General features: G+C 36.0%; 1 protein-coding gene across 6 annotated transcripts in view; it reads left to right on the top strand.

The window, feature by feature from the left end:
• The window catches only part of FBXO38 (F-box protein 38), a 79,070-nt gene that overhangs the window by 33,249 nt on the left and 22,635 nt on the right, over positions 1-23,186 (top strand). For all 6 annotated transcript variants that reach the window (XM_050793975.1, XM_050793976.1, XM_050793974.1 and 3 more), the window contains exons 3-12: positions 2,021-2,154; positions 5,338-5,501; positions 5,707-5,872; positions 8,036-8,173; positions 9,598-9,735; positions 12,348-12,441; positions 14,152-14,282; positions 17,658-17,828; positions 19,449-19,591; positions 20,514-20,724. In XM_050793975.1, coding sequence (XP_050649932.1) covers positions 2,021-2,154; positions 5,338-5,501; positions 5,707-5,872; positions 8,036-8,173; positions 9,598-9,735; positions 12,348-12,441; positions 14,152-14,282; positions 17,658-17,828; positions 19,449-19,591; positions 20,514-20,724 — 1,490 coding nt within the window. The remainder of the gene's footprint in view (positions 1-2,020; positions 2,155-5,337; positions 5,502-5,706; positions 5,873-8,035; positions 8,174-9,597; positions 9,736-12,347; positions 12,442-14,151; positions 14,283-17,657; positions 17,829-19,448; positions 19,592-20,513; positions 20,725-23,186) is intronic.

The following is a 23,186-nucleotide window of genomic DNA, read 5'->3' as shown; positions in this document are numbered from 1 at the left end:
AAATGGAAGGGGTGGAATCAAGTCAAGATATAATGGTAGTTACAATGAAGAAAACAGAGCATTTCACAGCGTGTAGAAAGAACCATGAACTTAGTTCTTGAACTTCATGTATTTATTCTGAAAACAAACTAAATTTTGTTTCATTTTTAGTCTTCCAAAATTTTGATTTGAGGACTCATTGTGGTGGTGTAGTAACTACTTAACATGTCTTCATAAAACAAGAAAAACTATGGCTTTCCTTACAAGAAACCTAATCTTTGCTGTCCCTGCTATGCTCTCTTTTCTAAAGTGTTATATTTGATCTGTCTTCAGAACTCTAGTCCTTTGACTATGTAACTATGAAGAAAAAACATGTTACTTCTTAGGGAAAATATGATGTAAAATAATCTTGATTTTGTGATTATTCATCTGTTTGTATTTAAAGGGAGTATAAATTTAACCTAGGCAAATACGTTGGATAACATTATTTAGGAGAAAAATATTACAGCGGCAAAATTAATTTAGAAAGCAAATTTAATGTTTTTCATTGTTTATAAAATGTGTTGTCATGTTTCTGAAAAATTCTACTTATAATCTAAGTTATAGAGACTAAATTAAGTTATGGCTAGCAGTAATGCTTTATTTTGTATAAGATTTGATTTAAATCATTTTAAAGGGGTAAGAAGAGGGACGAGAAGTAGAAAAAAAATGGATCAGATGAATATTCAACGGGCATATGTGGACTTTTCTTTCAGATAGTGTCAGACAAAACTGTGTTGCCATTCCTGACCCTTTCGCCCTCTTACCTAGCCATGTGACATTTTGCAGGTTTAATTCTTCTCAGCTAATTTCAGCACTTGTAAAATGGAGTAATAATAGTGTCTACTATGTCAGTGAAGTGCCAACAGATAACACAAAATACACTTACCTGGAATTTGAAGATAATTTAATGAAGGGACTATTTACAGAGGTGTAGGTGGAGTTTACGGAACAAGTAAGCGATGATGAAGAATTCATCTACGGGATTAGCAGCAGTAGAAAGGCAGCATTGCCACCTGCAGCCCTCCAGCTGGTGCTTCTCATTGGCTAAAGTTAACAGCCAGAGATGGGTAGGGAACACAGCAGGTCAGAGAGGGGGAGAAAAAGGACTGGGAGAGAACTGTATGACAAACAGGAACCAGCTAGTTACCGCTTAAGGTTGTTGTGAAACAATGAGTGGAGTGTGACGCAATACGGGTTCAGTAGGTAAAGGTAGCTTTAACTTTTCAAAAAATTTAATTAAGTGTGTGTGGAGGGGTCTTAAGAGAGAAAAATAGACCTTTCAGAATATATAACAGAACAAAAGTCAGGGTTGATTGAAAGTTTCAGGAAAAGATAATAAAGAAGAATGGAAAAGAGGAAGTTGTAATTCAGATGAGGTGTCTTAATACTTATGCAATACTTTTATCAGTGTATGTGACCTAAAAGGTAAAAAAAAAAAAAATCTGGGAAAAGAAATTGTGTACTATATAGCTAGCATACATATTTGTTGGTGGAGAAGATAGTAGAGTTTGCAGGAGCAGGAGGGTGGAGTTGAGAGGGAGCAAAGTGTCCCTACAGGAAGTAGATTCTGTAAAAGATATGCAATAATATTGCCCATGTTCAAAATGAGTAATTCTCTCTGATCTTTCTCAGGTTCCTTTCTCATCACATCTTGAAAAGCACTTATTTTTTTTCTTCTTTTCTTTTTTTTTGGGGGGGGGTTTGTTTTTAGATTTTCTTTGTCCTTGAAAACTCAAAAGAAGAAAGGCAGGTTTTATCAAATGACCTGTGGAGGGAGCTCAATACCTTATTTGGATACTCAAGTATTTGCTGACTTATCTTTTTAGTAAAAAGCTGTATGACCATATATGACCATATATGCATGTTAGCTTTGAATCTCTGTCTGAAGATCTTATTTCATTTGAGTGGTAGGAGATTGGAAGAAGGAAAAAAAAATAACTTATTGGTGAGGGGTGATACTTGCCCACTTGATAAATATGAGTTTCTTTCTCTCACAAAGGTACCTCCCTCTGCAGGATATCATGTGTATGGAATGTCTTTCCCGGAAGCTAAAGGAAGCAGTGACCCTGTATCTGCGAGTTGTGAGAGTTGTAGATCTCTGTGCAGGGCGGTGGTGGGAATACATGCCAAGTGGTAAGTGGATTTAGTCTGTAAAGTACAGTAGTGTCCTATTGGAAAGTAGTAACAATGGTTTCATAAAAAGTTACTTGTTGTCTTGAAAAAGGCAATCTAAGTCACCTCGTAGGGAGGCAAGATTTTGTTTAAATTATTCATGTTGGGTTTTAGGTTTGTAAAATGCGTTTTACCTGAGGCTTTATTGTTTCAATAGTCTGCTCTTTTCATTTCCTGTCCTTAAGTAACTATATCAGCCTGTTCCACACACATATGTGATTGGAGAACATGAGCCTTTGGTTAATGGAGTATATGTATATCACATTAGACCGTGTGTGTCCTTTACTCTCTGATGCGGGTTTTCCGTTGAATGGTAACAGTTTTCATCATAGATTTCCTCTACAACTAAACTGTACCCTTTAATTAAATAAATACTTGCCATTTTTGTAAAATAGACCACAGAACTCCAATTTCTTTAAATGGCCTATAGTAGGTCTTGGAGATTCTCGAATAAGGCACTGACCGAGCTTACAGGTAAAGAACTCAGAGTTAGCTTCCTAACCACTACAAATTGTTCCCAGTTGAAGAGACCACCTGAAAAGAAAGTTAATGGCTTTAGCTAAGCAAGGCATACTTGAAAGGAAGGAGTTAAAATAAAAGGCAATTAAAAGCTTCTTTTCACTTAATGCCAATCCATTAATTGGTACAATTTAGTTACTCTTGTTTTGCAATTATGAATCTGTCTTGTAAAGTCATCCTTTTTCTATGATGTCCAGATTATGAGACTTTGAAAATGGTATAAGACTGAGAGGGGACCAAAAAATTAAAAAAAAAAAAAGCCTTAATAGAAGTGAAGGGCTGGAGGAGATAATTGTCTTGTTCTGTTCTATAGAACAGAACAGGTTAGCTCTGGAATACTGGAATTGTGCAGGTGGGTGCTGCATCCTTTCAAGAGAGTCATCAGATCAGTTGCTAACTCTTATCAGTTGGCCATAGTAGTTACCAATATATACTTTTTTTTTTTTTTTTTTGAGATGGAGTCTTGCTCTGTTGCCCAGGCCAGAGTACAGTGGTGCGATCTTGGCCCACTGCAAGTTCCGCCTCCCAGGTTCATGCCATTCTTCTGCCTCAGCCTCCCAAGTAGCTGGGACTACAGGCACCCACCACCACGTCCTGCTAATTTTTTGTATTTTTAGTAGAGACAGGGTTTCACCGTGTTCACCAGGATGGTCTTGGTCTCCTGACCTTGTGATCCGCCTGTGTCAGCCTTCCAAAGTGCTGGGATTACAGGCGGGAGCCAGCGCACCCGGCCCCAATATATACTTTCTTATAAAGAACATTGCAAAGACCTGAGGCTGGAACTGATTAATAGGTTTGTGGGAGGCAAACCGTGGTTGCTTTCAAATATTTAATAAAAGCCATTCTAAGGGTAAAAGATTCATCTCATCTTGTTTCAGAATGATCCTTTATATCAGGAAAGAAAAAAAATTAGGGCAGTGTGAAAATGATCGTCTTATTCCTTATATTAGTTTTGCTTTTGCAAAGGTTAGGCCAGTGGGAATTCTGAAGATGGGATTAATACAGTATATAAAGGCAGGATGGCAGAACTCCCATGTGATACAGTCTTAGCATTAACATTACTACCACTTACCAATTAGAGAAGAATTTGACTGCATGTTGCTGACTTTTAGGCTGTGATAAATAACCTGTGAGCCCAAGGCTTCCCATCTTTGCAATGAATGTAAAAGAGAGTTGAAGCAAACAGTCTCTAGCCTAAGATCAGATCACACTAACCTTGCTCACTAATGCCACCCTGACCAGTTCTCTGGCGTTTAACCCAGATTCTTTATATAATAGTACTTTATGGTTTATGTATGTGATCTCTTTGGATTCTCACTCCATCTCTGTAAAGAAGGTAGAACTTTCCCCATTTCTCTCGTGGGAGGCAACATATGTGACAAAAGAGGATAAACATTGCAGAGGTTACACTTGGTTTTAGATTCCAGCACTGCCATTTGGAAGCTCTTAAACTCTCTCAACTTCATTTTTTATGCTTGTTAGATAGGGTGATAACCTTTCTGATTTGGTCGTGAGAATAAATGAAAAAACAAAATGATTAACACATTGAATTGTTCAGTAATTAAAAGTTACTATACAAGAAAGTTATAAGAATTGTTATTGTAATTAGAGATCAAGTAATCTCTAGTCTCTCCTTACTCTTCACTTTTGTGATACTGAAGTTAATATGTCTGGACTTTACATGTTAAGTGAGATAACTTACAAATAAAACAACTGTCAAAAAAGTATGTAAGACTTAAATATTTGGGGCCTACTTTTTATTCTTGACAGTTAATATTTTTATTTGTGATTAATAAGCAGACAGTTGGCTTTCTGACCACTTTCATTAAAAATAAAAAAGCCCTTGTAACAAATTAAAATAGCATCCATATGAGACTTGTCTCCCCACTTACTTAACCAACAGCTTCTGCTGTGGAAGTAACCTGCCTCTCTCTGTTCCCATCTTGTTGATTCCTGCTATGGTCTCCTGGATAGATAGCTTCCTATCAGCAGCATCCCCTGAGATTGGATCACTCTGGTTCTCTTAGCTGACTTGCATCTGTCTTTTTCAAAAGAATTAATTGTCTAAAATGGCAGGGGAGTAACAGTTAAACATATGACAGAGTATCAGAGTAATTATTAGAAAATGGATAGAATAATTTGAGATAGGAATAAGGTCAGAACTGTGAGCTTCCTAAGGATGAGGATCATATCTTATTTATATTTTTAGTTGTGTTCTGCAGAGCCCTGAAGGATTTACAGACAAGAGAGTACCCGTGGGGGAGGAGAAGGGTGGTGGTGATCAGGTGGGTGGTCCGGCTCCATCCACCAAATAGGTCCAAGTTATCTGGGTTAAAAGGGTGTTCTTTGTTGAAGATTTCCGTGCCTTAAAAGGAACAAAAACCAAACGGTCAATAATAAAAGCCTCCTCCATAAAGTATTAACTCAGATTAAGTGGAGTTTCTGACACATTTCCTCTGTTACTAAAGAAGTATATTTTCTGTTATGTTTATTCAGCTTTAGTGTTAGCCTTACGGAAATTTGAAAAGGAAGTCTTTTTTAACTTTTGGTAAAAATCAGAAGTGCCTAGTAAGTGTTAATGAACAGAAAGACGAACCTGGCTCTAAATACTTCTGAACTTCTCAGGCTTTACAGATTCCAGTTTTCTAACACTATTAAAGAAGATGCCAGATGTTGAACAGCTATATGGCCTTCACCCTCGATACCTTGAGAGGCGAAGAGTAAGGGGCCATGAGGCTTTTAGCATTCCAGGAGTCCTAGAAGCTTTGCAGGCATGCCCAAACTTAGTGGTGAGTGCACCTGGCTGGACATTTTGGCATCAACTGTTGATGAAATAATAGACCAAAGAATGATAGACTTGTTTACTCACATGCAAATCATCTGTTACAAACTTTTAAGTTCCATTGTGTACTTAGCATCTTGTGGTACAGAAATAAAAGCTTTGGATGCTAAATTAAAATCCTTTCTTATGCTTGCTTTGGCATTATTTTCTAGGGTGTGGAAACTTCTCATTTGGAATTGGTAGAATCCATTTGGACATATATGCCCCATGTTCATATTTTGGGGAAATTCCGTAATCGTAATGGAGCCTTTCCAATTCCTCCTGAAAATAAACTGAAAATTCCTATAGGAGCCAAAATTCAAACTTTACATTTAGTTGGTGAGTACATGTTTCTTGGGTCAGTTGTAACTCCCTGAAATGCCATATAACCTGAATATTCACTGAAAAAGAATAATGAGAATTTTAGAGATGGCTTTGTTGATTGATGACTTCAAAATAAATGTTTTCAAGACCTGTATAAAAATTCAGATTTCCCATTAAAGATCCACTGGGGTGAGGGAAATACTGTTTCACCAAGTGTATATTCTCTATCTGAATATTCTTTGAAATTATATACCAATAGCTTCAACTTAAGTAAAAAGTGTAAATATTTTCTCAAATTTGTCACTTTTGGCTTACGCTACTGAAAGGAATTCGGGGGTCCCTGTTAATATAGTCTGTTCTTTAATATTTGTTTACTACTTTATTCTGTATATATATATACACACACACACAGAGAGAGAGAGTATATATGTTTTCAGCATTATTCTAGGTATTGGGGATGGTCCAAAGAATTGGAAATTTCTGAAACTCAGGTGGTAAAGGGAGGGCATCGGGAATGATAAGGAGTTGGTCTTAAATAAGACTTAAGATACACAATTATGGGAGAAAAGTAAAGATTTCTAGCAGCCCTTCATTTATAAGATTAGGGAGTGGTGTCTAGTTTGAAATTGGATTTTTAGATATAAGGATTCTGTAATATCTGAAACTTATAAGCTCCTTAAGGTCAAAGACTTATTTTCATATCTTTATATTTTCTATAATGCCTGTCACAGTTCATTGCAAATATAAGTACAGGTTAAGTTTTATTAAAATGCATTAATTTATGGGAATCATTTAACAGTTTAACACTGTATTATGGTGATGCAGAGGTGTGGTAAATTAATAATAATGAACATTACCAAGAGAATGGGCAATTATGTCCTTTGTTTATAGAGTTTGGGACAGAAAGTGGATTGGGCCTAGGATATACTGTCTTCTCTGCATCTGTCTCACTCTTGCCACCTTGGGTTTCCTAATCAGTACAATCATTACTACCATCTTGATAGTATTAAAATAGATGCTGAACTTACCTTTGTGACTTCTGCATCGTACATCTCAATCCGTACCTCACTTCTGCTTTTTGTCCTTTTGTCTCATCCTTAATTTTACTTCCCATTTGTTGCTGTACTATGTGTGTGTGTAGTTCAAGCTAAATTGAGTTAAATAGCAGAGTGATGCTATTTTGAGAGGAACAAGTTAAGGGGTAATCCTTGTAGGTTACAATAAGAACATTTGGCAGAATTTAGCCTTTAAAGAACTGACCATTCAAGCACTCCAATTTTGCATTCTCTAGTTATTCTTGCTAGCAGAGCTTCTATTTTCCAAATTTAAAAATTGCATTAAATAGTTTTGCCAACTACTGTTTGTTAAATGCCATCATCCTGGATCCTTGGATTTCTTTAATAAATTTGTGTCCCTTCCTTGGCTTTTATCTTCTTTCGTCCATATTTCCTGTATTTTTTCACCTCACGCTACACCTCCCTTCTTCTGGTCGTGGTCCTCTGTAGGTATGATTTCTAGTATTAAGCCACTCATGGATCCCATGCATCAAATTACCTTTACCAATCTGAAATTCTAAAATAAATGACTGGCAGGTTTCTGCTTTTCTCAGAGCCATGCTGGCTGGCTTCTACCACATATTTACAAAGTCTTAAGATTCATATATTTGTAGAAAACAACTTTTAAAGCTCTGTGTCTGGCTATCTTCCAGATATCTATTTGCATATTTAAACCCACCTCGCTGACTTTGCACTGAGAAATTTAGTTTTCCTACTGGGGGGCAGTGGACATTAGTAGTCAAATAGTAAATTTGTGTGTTCCATCTCCATCGTTGTAGTTTTGCTTTCGATAATCCATTTTCACTTTACCTCTTCTGGGAAAATGTATCCTAGGAGAGTTGTAAGATTATGAGAAAGACTTACGTGTTAATCTAAGATATAGAAATACTTTTTAAACTCTATCTTCCCATTGGCCTTTTCTAAAAAAGTTAAGTCAGTTTATAGTTCTTTATAAACCTGTTTTAAATAAGGCAAACTTAATAGATTTTGTGTAATTTGTTCTGATAAAAATCCTTGACCAGTTAAACTGTTAATATGAAAAATAGACTCTTGAACTTATAAGCAAAATGTAGTATAGTTTTGTGATTTTTCTTGTTTGTTCTTTTTTATATTTGTGTTTTAGGGGTGAATGTTCCTGAAATTCCTTGTATCCCAATGCTAAGGCACCTTTATATGAAGTGGGTAAGACTTACTAAACCACAGCCATTTAAAGACTTCCTTTGTATCAGCTTAAGAACTTTCGTCATGAGGAACTGTGCAGGTAATGGTACACAATTATGGTGGAATTAAACATAAGCTATTCTAAAAATATCCTGAAGCAAACTTTAGCTACATTTGTAAATACAATTATATGATGCTATTACTATTTATGTCTTATAACTTACTCATCTTGTGAAGATAAATGTACTTTTTGTTTTAAAGACATTAGAAACATGATTTGCGTTTGACCTCAGCAAAAACAAAAACAACTCAGAATATCTGTATTTTTTACAGGCACTTTTTACTTTTCATAGGATTGTTTTATTAAATTTCAGTATTCTTTGTTTCTGGTCTCTGGTCTCTGAATCATTCTGCATGTAAATAGTTGGCTTCCTTAATCTACCTTAAACATAGCTTTTATGGTATTATCCTTCTAAACAGAAATCTTTAGTGTCCCTGTTGCCCTAGAGTAAGCTTGTTCAGCCCACGGTCCGCTGGCCACAGCCCACATGATGCCCAATTCAAATTCTTAAACTTTCTTAAAACATTATGAGATTTACACACGGTCTTTCCCCTCCCCACCCCCCACTTCTTTCCAGCTCATCAGCTATCTTTAATGTTAGTGTATTTTATGTGTGGCCCAAGACAATTTTTCCTCTTCCACTGTGGCCCAGTGATGTCAAAATATTGGACACCCCTGCACTTAGAGCATTAAGGGGGAACTACTCTGCTTAAGGTCAAAATAACCAGGACCCCTCTTGATAGCCTTATTCTGACACCTTTCCAAGATATACCTTCTTTTATCATCACATTTGACTATTCATTGTTCCCTGGACAACCATACAGCTTTCCACTTCAATGTCTTTTCTTATGCTGGATTATTGTTGCCTTATCCTGAGATGTGCACTTTCTTCCTCTTTTTTTGTATGCATTCTTCAGGTTCTGCCTTTTCCAACTTACTTTTCTCCTCTTTCTTTTTCTTTTTCATGGAGTATGGCAGACCTTATTTTTATACTTGATGCAGTCTGCCTTCTTATCCTTCTATAATTGTTTATGTTAGTTCTAGCTCCATGTCAACTGCACGTTTTTTGATGGACAGGACCATATCTTTTGTGATCTTCTGTAGTATCTAATGCAACACTGGTCATAGAGATGGTTAAATGATTGAGCTGTTTACTTGATTGAAGGATCAAATTTTTATCTTGACTTTTTCCCATTAGTTAGTTTGGGTTCAAAACTATTGAGCCTTTAGAGAATTTACAGAATACTACATCTCTCTCCAGTGTTACTGAAAAACCTTTATGCTGAGTAAATGTATGGTTAATAGGCTAACACTTCCATTTGTAACAAGAACTAGATTGCAGAGAGCCAATTTGGCTGTCATTTTAAGATACAGAGTTTATACGTTATACATGCCTTTCACTGATTTGAAATTCATTTTAAGGCACTTTACATTGTTCTATCAAAGATTTTTTTTTTTTCTAGGACCCACAAATTCCTTGAAATATGTCCCTTTAGTAACAGGCTTAGCCTCTGCCCGAAACTTGGAACACTTAGAAATGGTTCGAGTTCCTTTCCTTGGAGGTCTTATCCAACATGTTGTTGAAGACAGTTGGAGATCAGGTATTCATTTTCTTTTGTTACTAACTATTTTTTAAAAGTCAACTTTAAAAAATCATTAAGCTTTTATTTAACTTCCCTGGCAAGTCTTTTAAAAAGAAAATGCTTGTCAGTAATTGTGCTTTCTCTGGTGTATTTGATGGACAATAAGTAACCATGAGCATAGCTAGTGTTCATTTTCTTTTGGTGCACATTAAACTTTCTTAAAATAGACAGTAGAGTGATAAGACGTGTTTTCTGGCTTGTTTTGACTTTTGCATAGCTAATAATACCTCCTCTTATATTTGGAATCTTTCTTAGAAATGTTAACAGGGATTTCTAGCATTCTTTGGTGAGGCTTCCAAAAAAAATTTAGGCATTAGTAATGTTAATATTTATCATATAATAATAGATAAATAATACATAACAGAATATGCTCTATGTTAATCATCTCATTGCAGAAAAAAAAAATGTGGTTTAGCAAAATGGATGATTAATAGTTGGAAACCAAAAATCTAACTTTGGCTCTCTAAAATAAAATGGAAAGTCATCAAGTACCATTGTTAACAAACAGCATTATAGTTAATACTGTTGAAATCTAAGAAAAGTAAACACTACATTTCTAGACATTTTGTCAGTCAAGTGTGGTGTAAGTGTACTGTATTACATTTAGCCAGTGGGATGAAACAACCCCTAAGACCAGCAGTATTTTGATTGATGGCGATAGTTAACAAGATAAAAGTCAAAAACGAAAAGAAGGTCTCTCTCCATTCACTAGAGAGAAGACCTGTAGAGAGGTGCTGAAAGCTGAGTTTGTATAAAGGTCCTGAAAGAAAAACAGAGACTTTTCTTCTCTAATCGATTTTTAAGGGCGACCCTGCCTTATATTTTATTCAAGAAGTCAGCATACCTCACACAAAAATTAATTCTAGATGGATCATAGATTCAAATGAGAACAATTTTTAAAAAGAAATTTTTAAAAATAGCTTAGAAGAATGTCTTGTTGACCTTGAGTACACAAAGTCTTCTTAAACAGGACACCAAAAAGCATTTACCATAAAGAAAAGATTGATAAACTATACCAAATTAAAATTAAGATTTTTTTTTTTTTTTTTTTGGTCCATCAAAAGGCATGATTGAGAGAGTGAAAAACCAGCCGGGTGTGGTGGCTCACGCCTGTAATCCCAGCACTTTGGGAGGCCGAGGCGGGAGGATCACGAGGTCAGCAGATGGAAACCATCCTGGCTATCATGGTGAAACCCCGTCTCCACTAAAAAGTACAAAATATTAGCCAGGCGTGGCGGCGGGCGCCTGTAGTCCCAGCTACTCTGGAGGCTCAGGCAGGAGAATGGCATGAACCCAGGAGGTGGAGCTTGCAGTGAGCCAAGATCGCACCACTGCACTCCAGCCTGGGCGAGAGAGCGAGACTCAGTCTCAAAAAAAAAAAAGAGTGAAAAACCAAGCTACAGAAAGGGAGAAGCTGTTTGCAATACAGACACCGGGTTTTGGGAAGATATAAAGGACTCCTGGAATGAATAAGAAAAAGGCAGGCAACTCAATAGAAAAAAATGGGAAAATACTTGAATAGAAAAGTTTCCACACAAGAATCCAGTAAACATGAAAAAACGATAAAGTTTACTAATCATTAGGGAAGTGCAAATTGAAACTACAGTGTGATATTCAAGCACTAAAATGACTATGCCTACTTATGACTAATATCAAAAAGATAAAAACGGTAATGTTGGCTAGGATGTGGAGCAACAGAACCTTTCATACGCTGGTGGTCAGAATATAAATTCATACAACCACTTTGAAACACTGTTTGGTAGTATCTACTAAAGTTGGTCATACACATAGCAACAGTTGCATTCCTGGCTTTCAACCCAACAGAAATGTTTACATTTGTTCACCAAAAGACATTTTTAAGATTGTTCACAGAAGCACTGTTTCTAATCATCCCAAAATGGAAAGATGCCTGTCGTCAAGAGAATGGATAATTAAATTGTGGCATATTCATGTAGCAAAATACTGTACAGCAATAAGAATGAACAGACTACAGCTACACAGCGATATGGATGAATCTCATAAGCAGAATGTTTAGTAAAAGAAGCCAGACGCAAAAGTATACATACTTTGTGACTTTATTTATACAAATTTAAAATGGATAAGTCAGTCATTTCTTTAAGCTATACATTAGTAATTTATGTACTTTTTTGTAGGTAAATACAAGTTTCAGAAACATTAAAAAAATCAGTTAAAGTGGTTCTGGTCTTGTTCCGTATGATATTTGGAGGTTCAAAATTTGGCCAGAAATGGCAGGGTTTCTTTTTTTACAATTATCTCATCAGCTTCTGACTTTCTAAAAATCCTTACTTAACAGTCTGAATCTTTTAGAGTAGTTTTCAGATGCCATCAGAGTGTCTTGTCAAAATGAGGGTCTGCTTTCATCTCCTTTTAGGTGACTAGTAGTTATAATTCATCTTAAGATATTAATTTCAATGTAAAAACAAAGCTGAGATTTACTTTTAAACCAATAATTATCATCTAAGGTAATACTTTATAATGTATAGTATATAAGTACTTCACTAGAAATACTGTGGTCAAAAGAAACACTTGTTTTTGTTCCTTGTCTTCAGGTGGTTTTAGAAATTTGCACACTATTGTTCTGGGAGCTTGCAAAAATGCTCTTGAAGTAGATCTTGGTTACCTCATCATTACTGCTGCCCGTAGGTATGTTTCCTCTTTGTATTGTGTCTTTCACTTTAGAAGTAATTGTGTCTTTCCCTGTTTTACAAAAAATTGTGGAACGTGTGTGTACATATGTGTGTACTTTTGATCAAGCCTTGTTCAAATTTAAAATACAAAGAAGTTTAAATAACAGATGAGTATAACATCATGGTAGTCTTAATGTTATATACTGGTAACCAGTTGAGCTGCATACTAGCAAGCTCCAGAGTGGCATGGTCTCATATCAGAGAAAAGCAGTGGAATTTCTGGAAACGGCTAAGAGTCCAACAGAAGTTAGCATTGAAGCTCTGGTGTCTGTAGCCCTCTCAGGACCATTGTCTCAATCTCTGGATGATTTTCTGAATTGTTCTAGTTACTTGGTGATAATATTTGCTATTCAGAAATCAGTGTTTTAAATCAGCTTTTCCAAAGTCTGACCTTATAACACATCTATAATTGTTAACCAAGTGGTTGTATCACTATACCACTTTTACTATTTCTTACATATCAGTGTTCTACCTCCACTTTTATTTTATAGTATTTTCTTTAAATTAACCATTTTTTAAATTTATTCAAAAACACAGCTTTTTCCATCAAGAGATTATTGATTAGGATTGTAAATAAAATAAAAGTGTTTCTTTCTTTTTTTTTTTTTTCCCGGAAATCCTAGCCATGTTTTTACAGAATCATTGTGAAAAATGAACTCTCAAGGAAGAAAAATAAACCACTCTTTCATCTTTCATATCAATCCAAAAATAATTCAGTGTCTTTCTAAATAATGAACACAACTTAAACTTACCCTTCTTAAGAATTAAGATAATTCTGCAGTTACATAATACACACCTCATAATGACTGCAAGCTTTAGGAAACCTCGGCTTTGACAAATCTGAGCCTAGTCCCTCAGAATAATACCTCAGGGTCTAAAATAAAAGTGTTTCTAAGTTTAAGTAGGTATTGTTACCTACTACAGAACTATACTCTTGGTTAAAATGCAACATTAATAGCTAGCCTAAGCAAAATGTCAAATACCAGCACCAGGTGCAGATTCTCACATTGACTTTTCAGGTTTAGTAAAGCACTTGGTATAAGATTCTTACCTGTAATTAATTGTTATTTAATGTATAGCTTCAGTGTACTGCCTAAGATTTCCTTACACTTTGCAGATACTCCTTTGAAGAAAATATGTTTTTGTTTTTGTGTTTTTTCAATGGAGGAGGTGGGAGGGAAGTTGTTGACATCTGTGACACTTCACTAAAGTCATAAACTTCTTTCAGAGTCTTCCTGATATGGTTTGGCTCTGTTTCCCCTCAGATCTCATCTTGCAGCTCCCATAATTCCCTTGTGTTGTGGGAGGGACCCAGTGGGAGATGACTGAGTCATGGGGGTAGTCCTTCCCATGCAGTCCTCGTGATAGTGAATAAGTCTCACTAGATCCAATGGTTTTGAAAATGGGAGTGTCCCTGCACAGCCTCTCTTTTGTTGCCTGCTGCCATGATGTAAGATGTGACTTGCTCCTTTTTGCCTTCAACCATGTTTGTGAGGCCTCCCCAGCCACGTGGAACTGTGAGTCCATTAAAACCTCTTTTTCTTCCCAGTCTCTGGTATGTCTTTGTCAGGAGCATAGAAACAGACTAATACACTTATATTAGGAGGAATCTTTGGTTCTGGTGGTTTTTGTTTTACTCTGATATGTTCTCTCTCTTTATTCACAGGTTACATGAAGTTCGGATCCAGCCTTCCCTAACCAAAGATGGTGTCTTTTCTGCCCTAAAGATGGCAGAGTTGGAGTTCCCCCAGTTTGAAACCCTTCATCTAGGATATGTAGATGAGTTTTTGCTACAGAGTAAGATTTATCTCATTTTAATTCCTAGAATTACTGTAGGAAATTTACTTGACAAACTGAAATCTGAATTGGGGTTGTGCCTTGTCTTTTTGAACATAAGACAACTTAAAATCTTAGGTGCTCTCACGTCTTGAAAAATAAACTTTTAAATTAGAAATGTCAGTGATTTTTTTTCCATATTGCCTCTGATTTTAGCATACTATAGAAAATATAGTTACTAACAATACACCAGAAAAAGAACCTTATCTACATTTGATATTGTCTCCACTTTACTGCCCACGTTTCTTTCCCATTCTGCTTCATTTTTTTCACAGAATGTCATCCTTGGTTCCATTGTTGAATTTGATCTGCCACACTTCTTGAAGCTTTTGATGGTCCTCTCAGATGAGGTCCCATTCCCTGCCCATGCTCTTCATTTCCATAATAAGCCCGCTGGGGGTTCTGGATTTTCCAGATAGTGTGAGCACATAATGGTCAGTATTCATTTAATGATGATTGCTGTTGGAAAGCTTGTTCACAGCATTGTCTTACGCATTTACAATTGAGAACTCATTTCTTTGGGTTTGAATGCATGTCAATTCATTATTCAAACTATTTTTCCATATGGCATCAATAAGATATGAAAGAAAATTTTCATCACCAACATGTTTTTATTCAAGAATTCATTTTCTTCCCACTTGATTTGCAACAAGTCTTTCTTGAACTCTCATCATCATAGCAGATAACATTTTTTCTTTGGATCTAGTTTGTGTTGTAGAAGAACATAAGAAGGCTTAATTCTTCCAATCAGGACAGTCCCACTCAAAAAACATGACTGTTTTCCTTTTTCATTTCTAATGTATATATTACAATAATAGTTGTGGGTTTTTTGTTTGTTTACTTTTTTGTTGTTCACGGTACTCGTTAATATAGGTGATTACTTTAAAAAGTTAAGCCATCCTTTTCTAGACAGTTGACTATTAGATTCACGTTAAATCTATACAGCTTTGAAAAAGATCAGCTTTTCTCCAAAATAGCTTAAAATGCTAACTGGTACAATGATTTTATATAAAATTAATACATTTGATATCAAGCTTTTCTGGTTTTGAATGAAGTATCTAACATTCCCTATGTTTCTGCAATGTCTGTATAGTAACTTAAAATTATTAGCTTTGAAGTTGATATTACTTCTATAATGTTGTTTTCTGTTTTTCCCAAAAGCTCAGAACTTGACAAATTGTGTACCTTCAGGATGGCCAAATTTAGGTCTACTGAAGAATTGTCTTCCAGTGTTATCTTTATAACCAATTATTTTCCTGTAGTGTTTCTTTCTCCTCAACATACTTTTTCTATAGCGTAAAAATACCTTCTTGACTATCATTATCTCATAGTTTTCAACACAACTTGTTTCATGTTCTGTTTCATACTTAATAGTCTGTTATGTTGAACTTTGTACTGTCATTCTCTTCTTATTTGCCACAGTTTAACCATTTCTTCCATATACATACTATCTTCTGTCCCTCCAAAGATGGCCTAGGATTCTCTGTTTCAGAATAGGTGCGTGGTACTTCTTATGGACAATGTCATGAGGTCACTGTTCACTCACGCTCTCTCACTTAGTTTCTCTCTTCTCAGTAATTTAGATTTGAAGCATCTCCCCAAGAAGTGGTGACTGGCCTCTGGTAAAACTTGGGTCACTTTCTTGTTATAAAAGGTCTGGCAGAATAAATAAATAGGAACATCACCTTTGTCTTCTAGCGATGACCTAAAGATGAATCTTTAGAGAGTTCTTTGTTCATGTGGATTTATGATCTGTAAGCTTTATATAATAGTGATAGAGATGTATAACTCAGTGAAAATTTTAGAAAAAAAATATAGTCGTAGCCCTAGAGTTCTAGGAATTTAGTCCTAGAGCTTGAGGGGGAGAGAATTGAGGCCTGTCTGTTACTAATCATGAGACCTAAGCAAGTTCATTCTTCTCATTTTTTAAATGAAGATAAGGTGATTTCCTGCTTTTCTCTTGGGTAGCTCTGAGGAATCAAGGGAAAAGTGATATATACATTTACAACAATCTCTGCCACTTAGGAAGTATTCAATAAATGATAGCTTTTACTTTTAGCTGACCTGTGGGCTGAAAAGAAAAACAAACATGAATCTCAAGTAATATCATCAGGATTTTGAAGGAGTGTGGCAAGCAGGAAGCCCCAAGAGTAGAAACGTGGTTGATCATCTCAAAAAACTAAATGCAAAACATTGATTTGTCATGTTAGGTTATAGCATTTATTCAGGTAGTGCTCAGGAAACAGGGTCAGTTCAAGGTTTACCCTATCTTAAGGAAAATGCAAGTTTCGTCTCAAGTCCAAAAAGCAGGGAAAAGGTCCTTACCAGGAGCTAAAGAAAATAGCTCAGCTAAATTGTAAAGAATGGATTAAGGTGAAATCTGTAAGAAGTGCCAGGAAATACCAAAAATAGGAACTATAGGAGAAAAACTGTAAACTATATGGAAGGTAAAATTGGAAGTTTGGAAGAAGATGGATTGTTTTAAACATGTTCTAGCTAAAGGTGTAAACCCCTGTGATATTCAGGGCAACTTCACCAGAGCGGCAGTGTTTTCTTTGTCCTGCGTATTGATTGATTGCAGACTGTGAGAGACATGTATCCCCATGAGCTCTTGTATCCCCAGCACTATGCTAGACACTAAAGATGTAACTATGAACTAATAGAATCTTGGAGTGTGAGGGGACAGGCAGATGGGAGAAGTGATAAGAGGCAAGGGATGAGGTGTGATTCTCAGTGGCATGATCTAGGATAAAGGATCCTCCTTTACGTATTCCCAAACCCCTAGTGTGTGACCAGAGAGTAGGCACTAAAGCCCAGTGGCATGTGTTTGAGTTAAGAAGTGCACTTTTAGGGTATAAATAGATGTTACTAACCATTGCCATGGGTTGTAACAATGAATCTTAAATTCTCAGAGTTTACCCTTCTTTACACATGTCCACACTGGGCTTCAAGAACATCATTTTACTGTGAGGGAGTTGAGTTTTTAAGATTTTGTTTTCCTTTTAAATGATAAAGCTAAAACTTTACCATCGTGTGAACCAGTATGATATGTCCTCACTTACGCTTTAAGAATTTTTGCCTTTTTTCTTCTCTAAACAATTGGAAATAATTTTTCCTACTAGCTGTCCTTTGACTTTTAATATAATTTATTATTTTGTACAAGAAGTGCTACTATATGTAAATAATAGCTAACCTAAAATTATACCTGAACCCGATAAGCAGATGATACAGAATGATGGTAGAGACTTTTTATGCTGACTGGTAAGATACAAAGTTGGTAACACTCCCTAACACTTAAGAATTTGACTTTTTTAAAAAATTGATTGGTCTTTTTAGGCAGAATGGCTAATGCGGATCTGGTGAAGTATGGTTTGGCTGATGTGGTAGAAAATCCTGGTATCATCACTGATATAGGGATGAAAGCAGTCAATGAAGTTTTTTCCTGTATCAAATATCTGGCAATTTACAATTGCCCTCATCTACACAACCCATACAATTGGATCTCAGGTATTACAGACTTACAAATACAGCTATGTTTTATTGATACTGAAATAATACAATTGTCCTTGTTTTCTATGTGTGATATGATTGCATTCCTAATGTAAACTGTAGGTATTTCGTTTGGATTGTTCATACAAGTTCTGGTAACCTTTGATAACTAGTTGGAAGTGTATTCAATGCCTCTTTAAACTTCTGAAGGTTTCTACCTGGAAATTTATACTCTCCAGGTTGTGGATTCAAGTGCCCTGATTTTTATATGTACTTCTTTGGGCTAGGAATATAAAATTAAGCTTAGTTCATTGCTACCTAGGACTTAGGATAGTGTAGTTATTTTCTCAGAATTATCTTCACAATGGCACATCATCTGAAAGGACAAAGTAGGTATGTATTTTGAACTTTCATTGAGTGACATTAACCTGAGATAAAAATTTCTATTGACTAGAAATCCCAGTCTATTTCAGACCTACCCCTCCAATCTCCTATATGTAGAAGTGTGACTTTTGCACTTGATATTTTTCCCTTATGGTGGGAGTTCATTTTCCTCTCAGAGTAATGTCATCTGTTGTCTTAAAGGCCCTTCTTAAATACCGAAATTTACAAACCATTAAATAAATTGAGAGCCCGAGAAAGTTGTACTTGTGACAAAGCCTCTCACTGACACCTACAGAACAGCCTCCTCTGCTGTTGAGTCACTTGACCGGGATCTGTATCTCCTCACAAAGCTACTATCCAGGCTTGTTTTAGGGCTGGGACCTCTGCTGAGATCACTCATTAATATAGTCATGTCTCATGTGCCAGCAGCAGTTAAATTCTATCCCTGGCCCTGCTGAACCAAGAAGTTACTGGGAAATATGAACTTTAGGATGTAGCAGGCGTAGATGACTTTAAAAAAATAACATTTATTGGGTTTTTGGTTTGTTTGTTTTCTTAAATACAGAAGAGTATAAAGAAGAAAACAAAAAATGGCCTATAATCCCATCACTCAGAATTCCTGTTAACACTTAAAAAAATAAAAGTAATACATGCACTTGATAAATTTCAAACAGTACAGAAAGGTACAAAATGAAAACTCTCCTCTTCTCGAAGGTAACCATCATCAACAGTTTTTTGTATATTTTTCTGGACAAATTATGCATATTGCAGCATATATATGTGTAGCATTTAAAAATAATTTATATTATACCAAAGGATCTTACTGTGTATACACTGTCCTATAGCTTGTTTTTTGTACTAAGTATAATTTGGAGAGTTTTCCATGTCAGCAAGCATATTAAACTCTCCTTCATTCTTTTGAAATAGCTACATGATGTTCTATTAAATAAATATGCCATAATTTTTTAATTCAGTGTCCTATTGTTGAAAAGCCATGTAGGTTGTTGAGTGGATCACATTTAAATCAGGGCTGATTGGATTCAAATTAATGTTCCCCAGGCCATTTAGTTCTCACAATGGAATTAGGTATGTAAACATCATAATTTAGAATCATCAGGTTTTAGAAGTCGTGAAAAAAAGGAAAAGTTATTTAATAAAAAAGGATTTGAAAGTCTTTGTGACCTGTATCAAAATTCATCAGTAATGGGGAAAGTGTTACTTATGTTTTCTCTGGTCATGTCATTTCTTCAACAGACCACTCAAGATGGACTCGATTGGTTGATATCAACCTAGTACGGTGCCATGCTTTGAAGCTGGACTCTTTTGGCCAGTTTATTGAATTGTTACCCAGCCTAGAGTTTATTTCACTGGATCAGATGTTTCGTGAACCACCCAAGGTAAGATACATTTGAGGGAGTTTTTATTTATTTTGATACTCAGGAAAGAAAAACAGCCTGTGATTTTTTTTTTTTTCTTTTCAACAATATGCCTTTACAGTGTTATAGTCAGACTTTTTACTGCCAGCCTCCGTGAAAGCATAAAGGTTGTAATAATGCATGGCCTCTCATTCTTCTAAATGAGAATTAAGGGTTCTCTGGGGAAGGGTAAGGAAGAAGTAAGTGGAAGCCGTCTCTGTTAGTATATAAACAAAAGGTAAGGTGAGGGTGAGGCTGGAAATTTAAAACAGAAATTATTACGTGGAATAATTCATTGGTGGATTAAATATAATTGGGTTGGTAGATTAAATCTAATTAGGAACCCAAAGTATAAATAAGAATTAAGGATTTATTTGGGGAGTGTTTTACTTTGCTGCTATCTTTCTGTTAAGTTGTATAGCCTGGGAAATCTGAGGTTGCCCAGTTTTACAAAATGTTATTTTCAAACTGCTTAACATATAGAACTTTGTACTGTTAAGGTAATTAAAAACTTAATCCTTCAACCATTTGTGTTCTCTCTTATCAGTTATTAATGGTTACATTCCCACTGTTGAAGCAGTACAATATAATGAGGAAAGCTCAGAATTCGAGGTCAGAATCCTGGTTTCAAATTGCAGCTGTACCACTTACTGGCCATGTGCTGTTGGGCAGATCTCTTCTCCTTGTGTGACTCCTCATCTGTAAATTAAGCCAGTAACCCTTTATCTATCTTGAAGTGTTGCAGGCCTTAAATAAGATTTTCTATGTGTATGTGAAAGCATTTCATAAATAAGTACTATATAAATATTAGTTCTAATGTAAAGGTGAAATGAAGGGATATTAAAAATGAAGTGATAGATACTAACCCAAATTAATAAACATATGTGTTTTGGTTTTGCCTTAGGGTTGTGCTCGAGTTGGTCTGAGTGCAGGCACAGGAATTGGGGTTTCATCAGCTCTTGTTAGCAACCAGAACTCCAACAATGACGATAATAATGCCCAGAATAACAATGCCAACATCCACGACAACAATCACCATCACCCAGATGACTCAGACGAGGAGAATGACTTTCGGCAAGATCTACAGCCAGGAGAGCAGCAGTTTGCAGCTGACGGTAACCCAGATCTTTTGTGAGCTCCAGATAGAAATGATTTTTACTTTGTATTGTATTTCTGCTTTATCCTGTTTCCTTTTGCCCCTGTTTCAACTTGTCACTTTCCACGTTGAGGAAAGTTAGTTGATAAGGAACATGAGGGAGTAGGTGAAATTTTTCTCTTTTCTTGCTTGTTTCAAAACTGTTTTTGTCCACAGACTGTGTAAGAATACTTACAGAATGGGAGGGATTACAGATGCCGGGGAAATTAGGGTAGAGTGGTAACTCTTGAGGTCTGAGACTGAACTTTCAGGATTTAGACAAAGGAGTATCTTTTATTGTCTCCCAGACCAATGGATAGCATGAACATTAAGAGCATTTCTGGATATTTGAAGAACTGAAAGATTAATACCAACCATGAGCTACACATTGGCACCTTTCATGTACCTTTAATCATTAGGTCTTCACTTCCACACAGCAGATTAAGTACATTAGCTAGGAAGGACTATTCTATTTCATTTATGTAATTGTCTGTCCAGTTCGTTAATATATACTGAATACTTGCGGTGTGCCAACCCATGTGTGAAGGTACTCCATCCATCCCTCTGTTGATGAGTGAAGTGATGTAAGATTGTTTTGTTACCAAATTTTCCAGTTTCCCAGTTCACGCTTAGGAACTGGAAAAGGAATCTTTTCTAGCCATCCTTTTGTTGTTCCCCATTTGCCTACTCTTGCACATAGTAATTAATGAGAAATAGGGTACTCCGATACTATGTACCTGCTTTTACAATGAGATGTACTGTGTACAGGGCATGATTTCCTTTAGGGGCACTCTGAGTATACAGTTTTTGACAAAAGATTCATCTGTAGACAATGTCTTCACTTTCTCATCTCACTTGGTCCCTATAGAACTCTCCACTTTGACTCTTGGCAAAGTCACTAGTGATTGTCTTACTGAATCTGAAGGTCATTTCGTGACTTTCATCTAATTTGACATCTCAGCAGCATTAGACATTGTTGCCTAGACTTGTACACTCTTGAGACACTTTCTTCTCTTGGCATCTCTGAAACCATTTTGCTGATTTTTCTCCTACTTCATTTTCCTTTGCTTGTAGCACCTCCTGTGTTCCACTTTTGTCCATGATAGCTTTCTCTACACATTTTCACTCAAGCTCAAGGTTTTAGTACCAGCTATATGGTATTAAATCCAAATCTTTATTTCCAGCCTTGACTTTTATACTTTTCTGCAGTAAATGCAGCTGTCTAGCTCTGTACTTTATGTCCATGGTGTACTCTTACGCATTTCAAACCTAGGTAAAATCTTTCCCCAACAATCTCCCTTAAAAATGCAAAAATAAAAGTGCCGAGCCAACAGGTGTTAAGGGAACGAGAGGGCAAGACAGTCACATATTGTCCCTTTGCTTTGTTGTCCTGAGTGCTATGGTACCTAGTACAGGTTACTACCACCATAAAGATCTGCGTGTCAGAGGACATGGACTCTACATGGGAAACTTATAGCAGCTGCCATTCAGAACTACCCAAATCCTGTGAACTCATTTTTGGTTTGAGTTGACACACAGATTACAGACTTCACTAGAAGATTAATTTGCCATAGACTTCTCAGTACAGTGGAGAATACCTGCCATTGTGAAATCACATATTGTTGCAACAAGGACCAAAAAGGTACTCAACAACATATTTGATTTAATTCGTATTTGTATTTGATTTAAGAGGGGAAAATGGAACTTACATCTTAATTTGATTTGTAAATATGGTTTCAGAAGATGAGAGATTTGGCATAAAAACCAAATACACAAGATACAGGATAAGCTATTTTGATTTAAGAAGCCATAATTACAATGAAAGGATTCAGCTTCAGCAGTTACCTAGGACTGTTGTCAAGTACAGTATCTTCAAAATGCTGTTTAATCCTGAGAAGCAAAGAATAAATACATAATGTATAAAGCATAATTGTATAAAGCATACGTAAATGCCAGGATTGAAGGATTAAACAACTTCAACAAGAGGAAGCCTAAGAAAACCAGAGGCAATGGCAGCATTTGTAGAGAAAGGAAGATTGATAGAAAACATTAGATTCCACAGGTCACTCCCACGTGGTAGTGTGTTCAGTTGTATTTGTTATTAAACATGTATACAACACACACAACACACACACACACATATAAGTTAGATTTTCCCCCCCACACACAAAATAAGGAACTAGAAAAAGACTGATCTTTGGTTGAAATAAAGAGAAATACAGGGCTTCATAATAAAAGGGGTAATGGGGAATTATGTTAAACAGTTGACTAATATTGATGGTTCACATCTTCAAGTGAAAATAATAATTTAAAAATTTCTTTGAAATGGGTATTAACATGTTCACTCTTCTTGATATACAATTTGAAGACTTTTCACATCTGGGCCAGGTGCAGTGCACGTGCCTATAAGCTAAGGAGGTTGAGGCGGAAGGATGGCTTGAG

Source organism: Macaca thibetana, chromosome 6, assembly GCF_024542745.1.
Source record: "Macaca thibetana thibetana isolate TM-01 chromosome 6, ASM2454274v1, whole genome shotgun sequence".
NCBI lineage: Eukaryota > Metazoa > Chordata > Mammalia > Primates > Cercopithecidae > Macaca > Macaca thibetana.
Note: the sequence above shows the minus strand (reverse complement) of the source record. Positions and strands in the feature narration are given on the sequence as shown.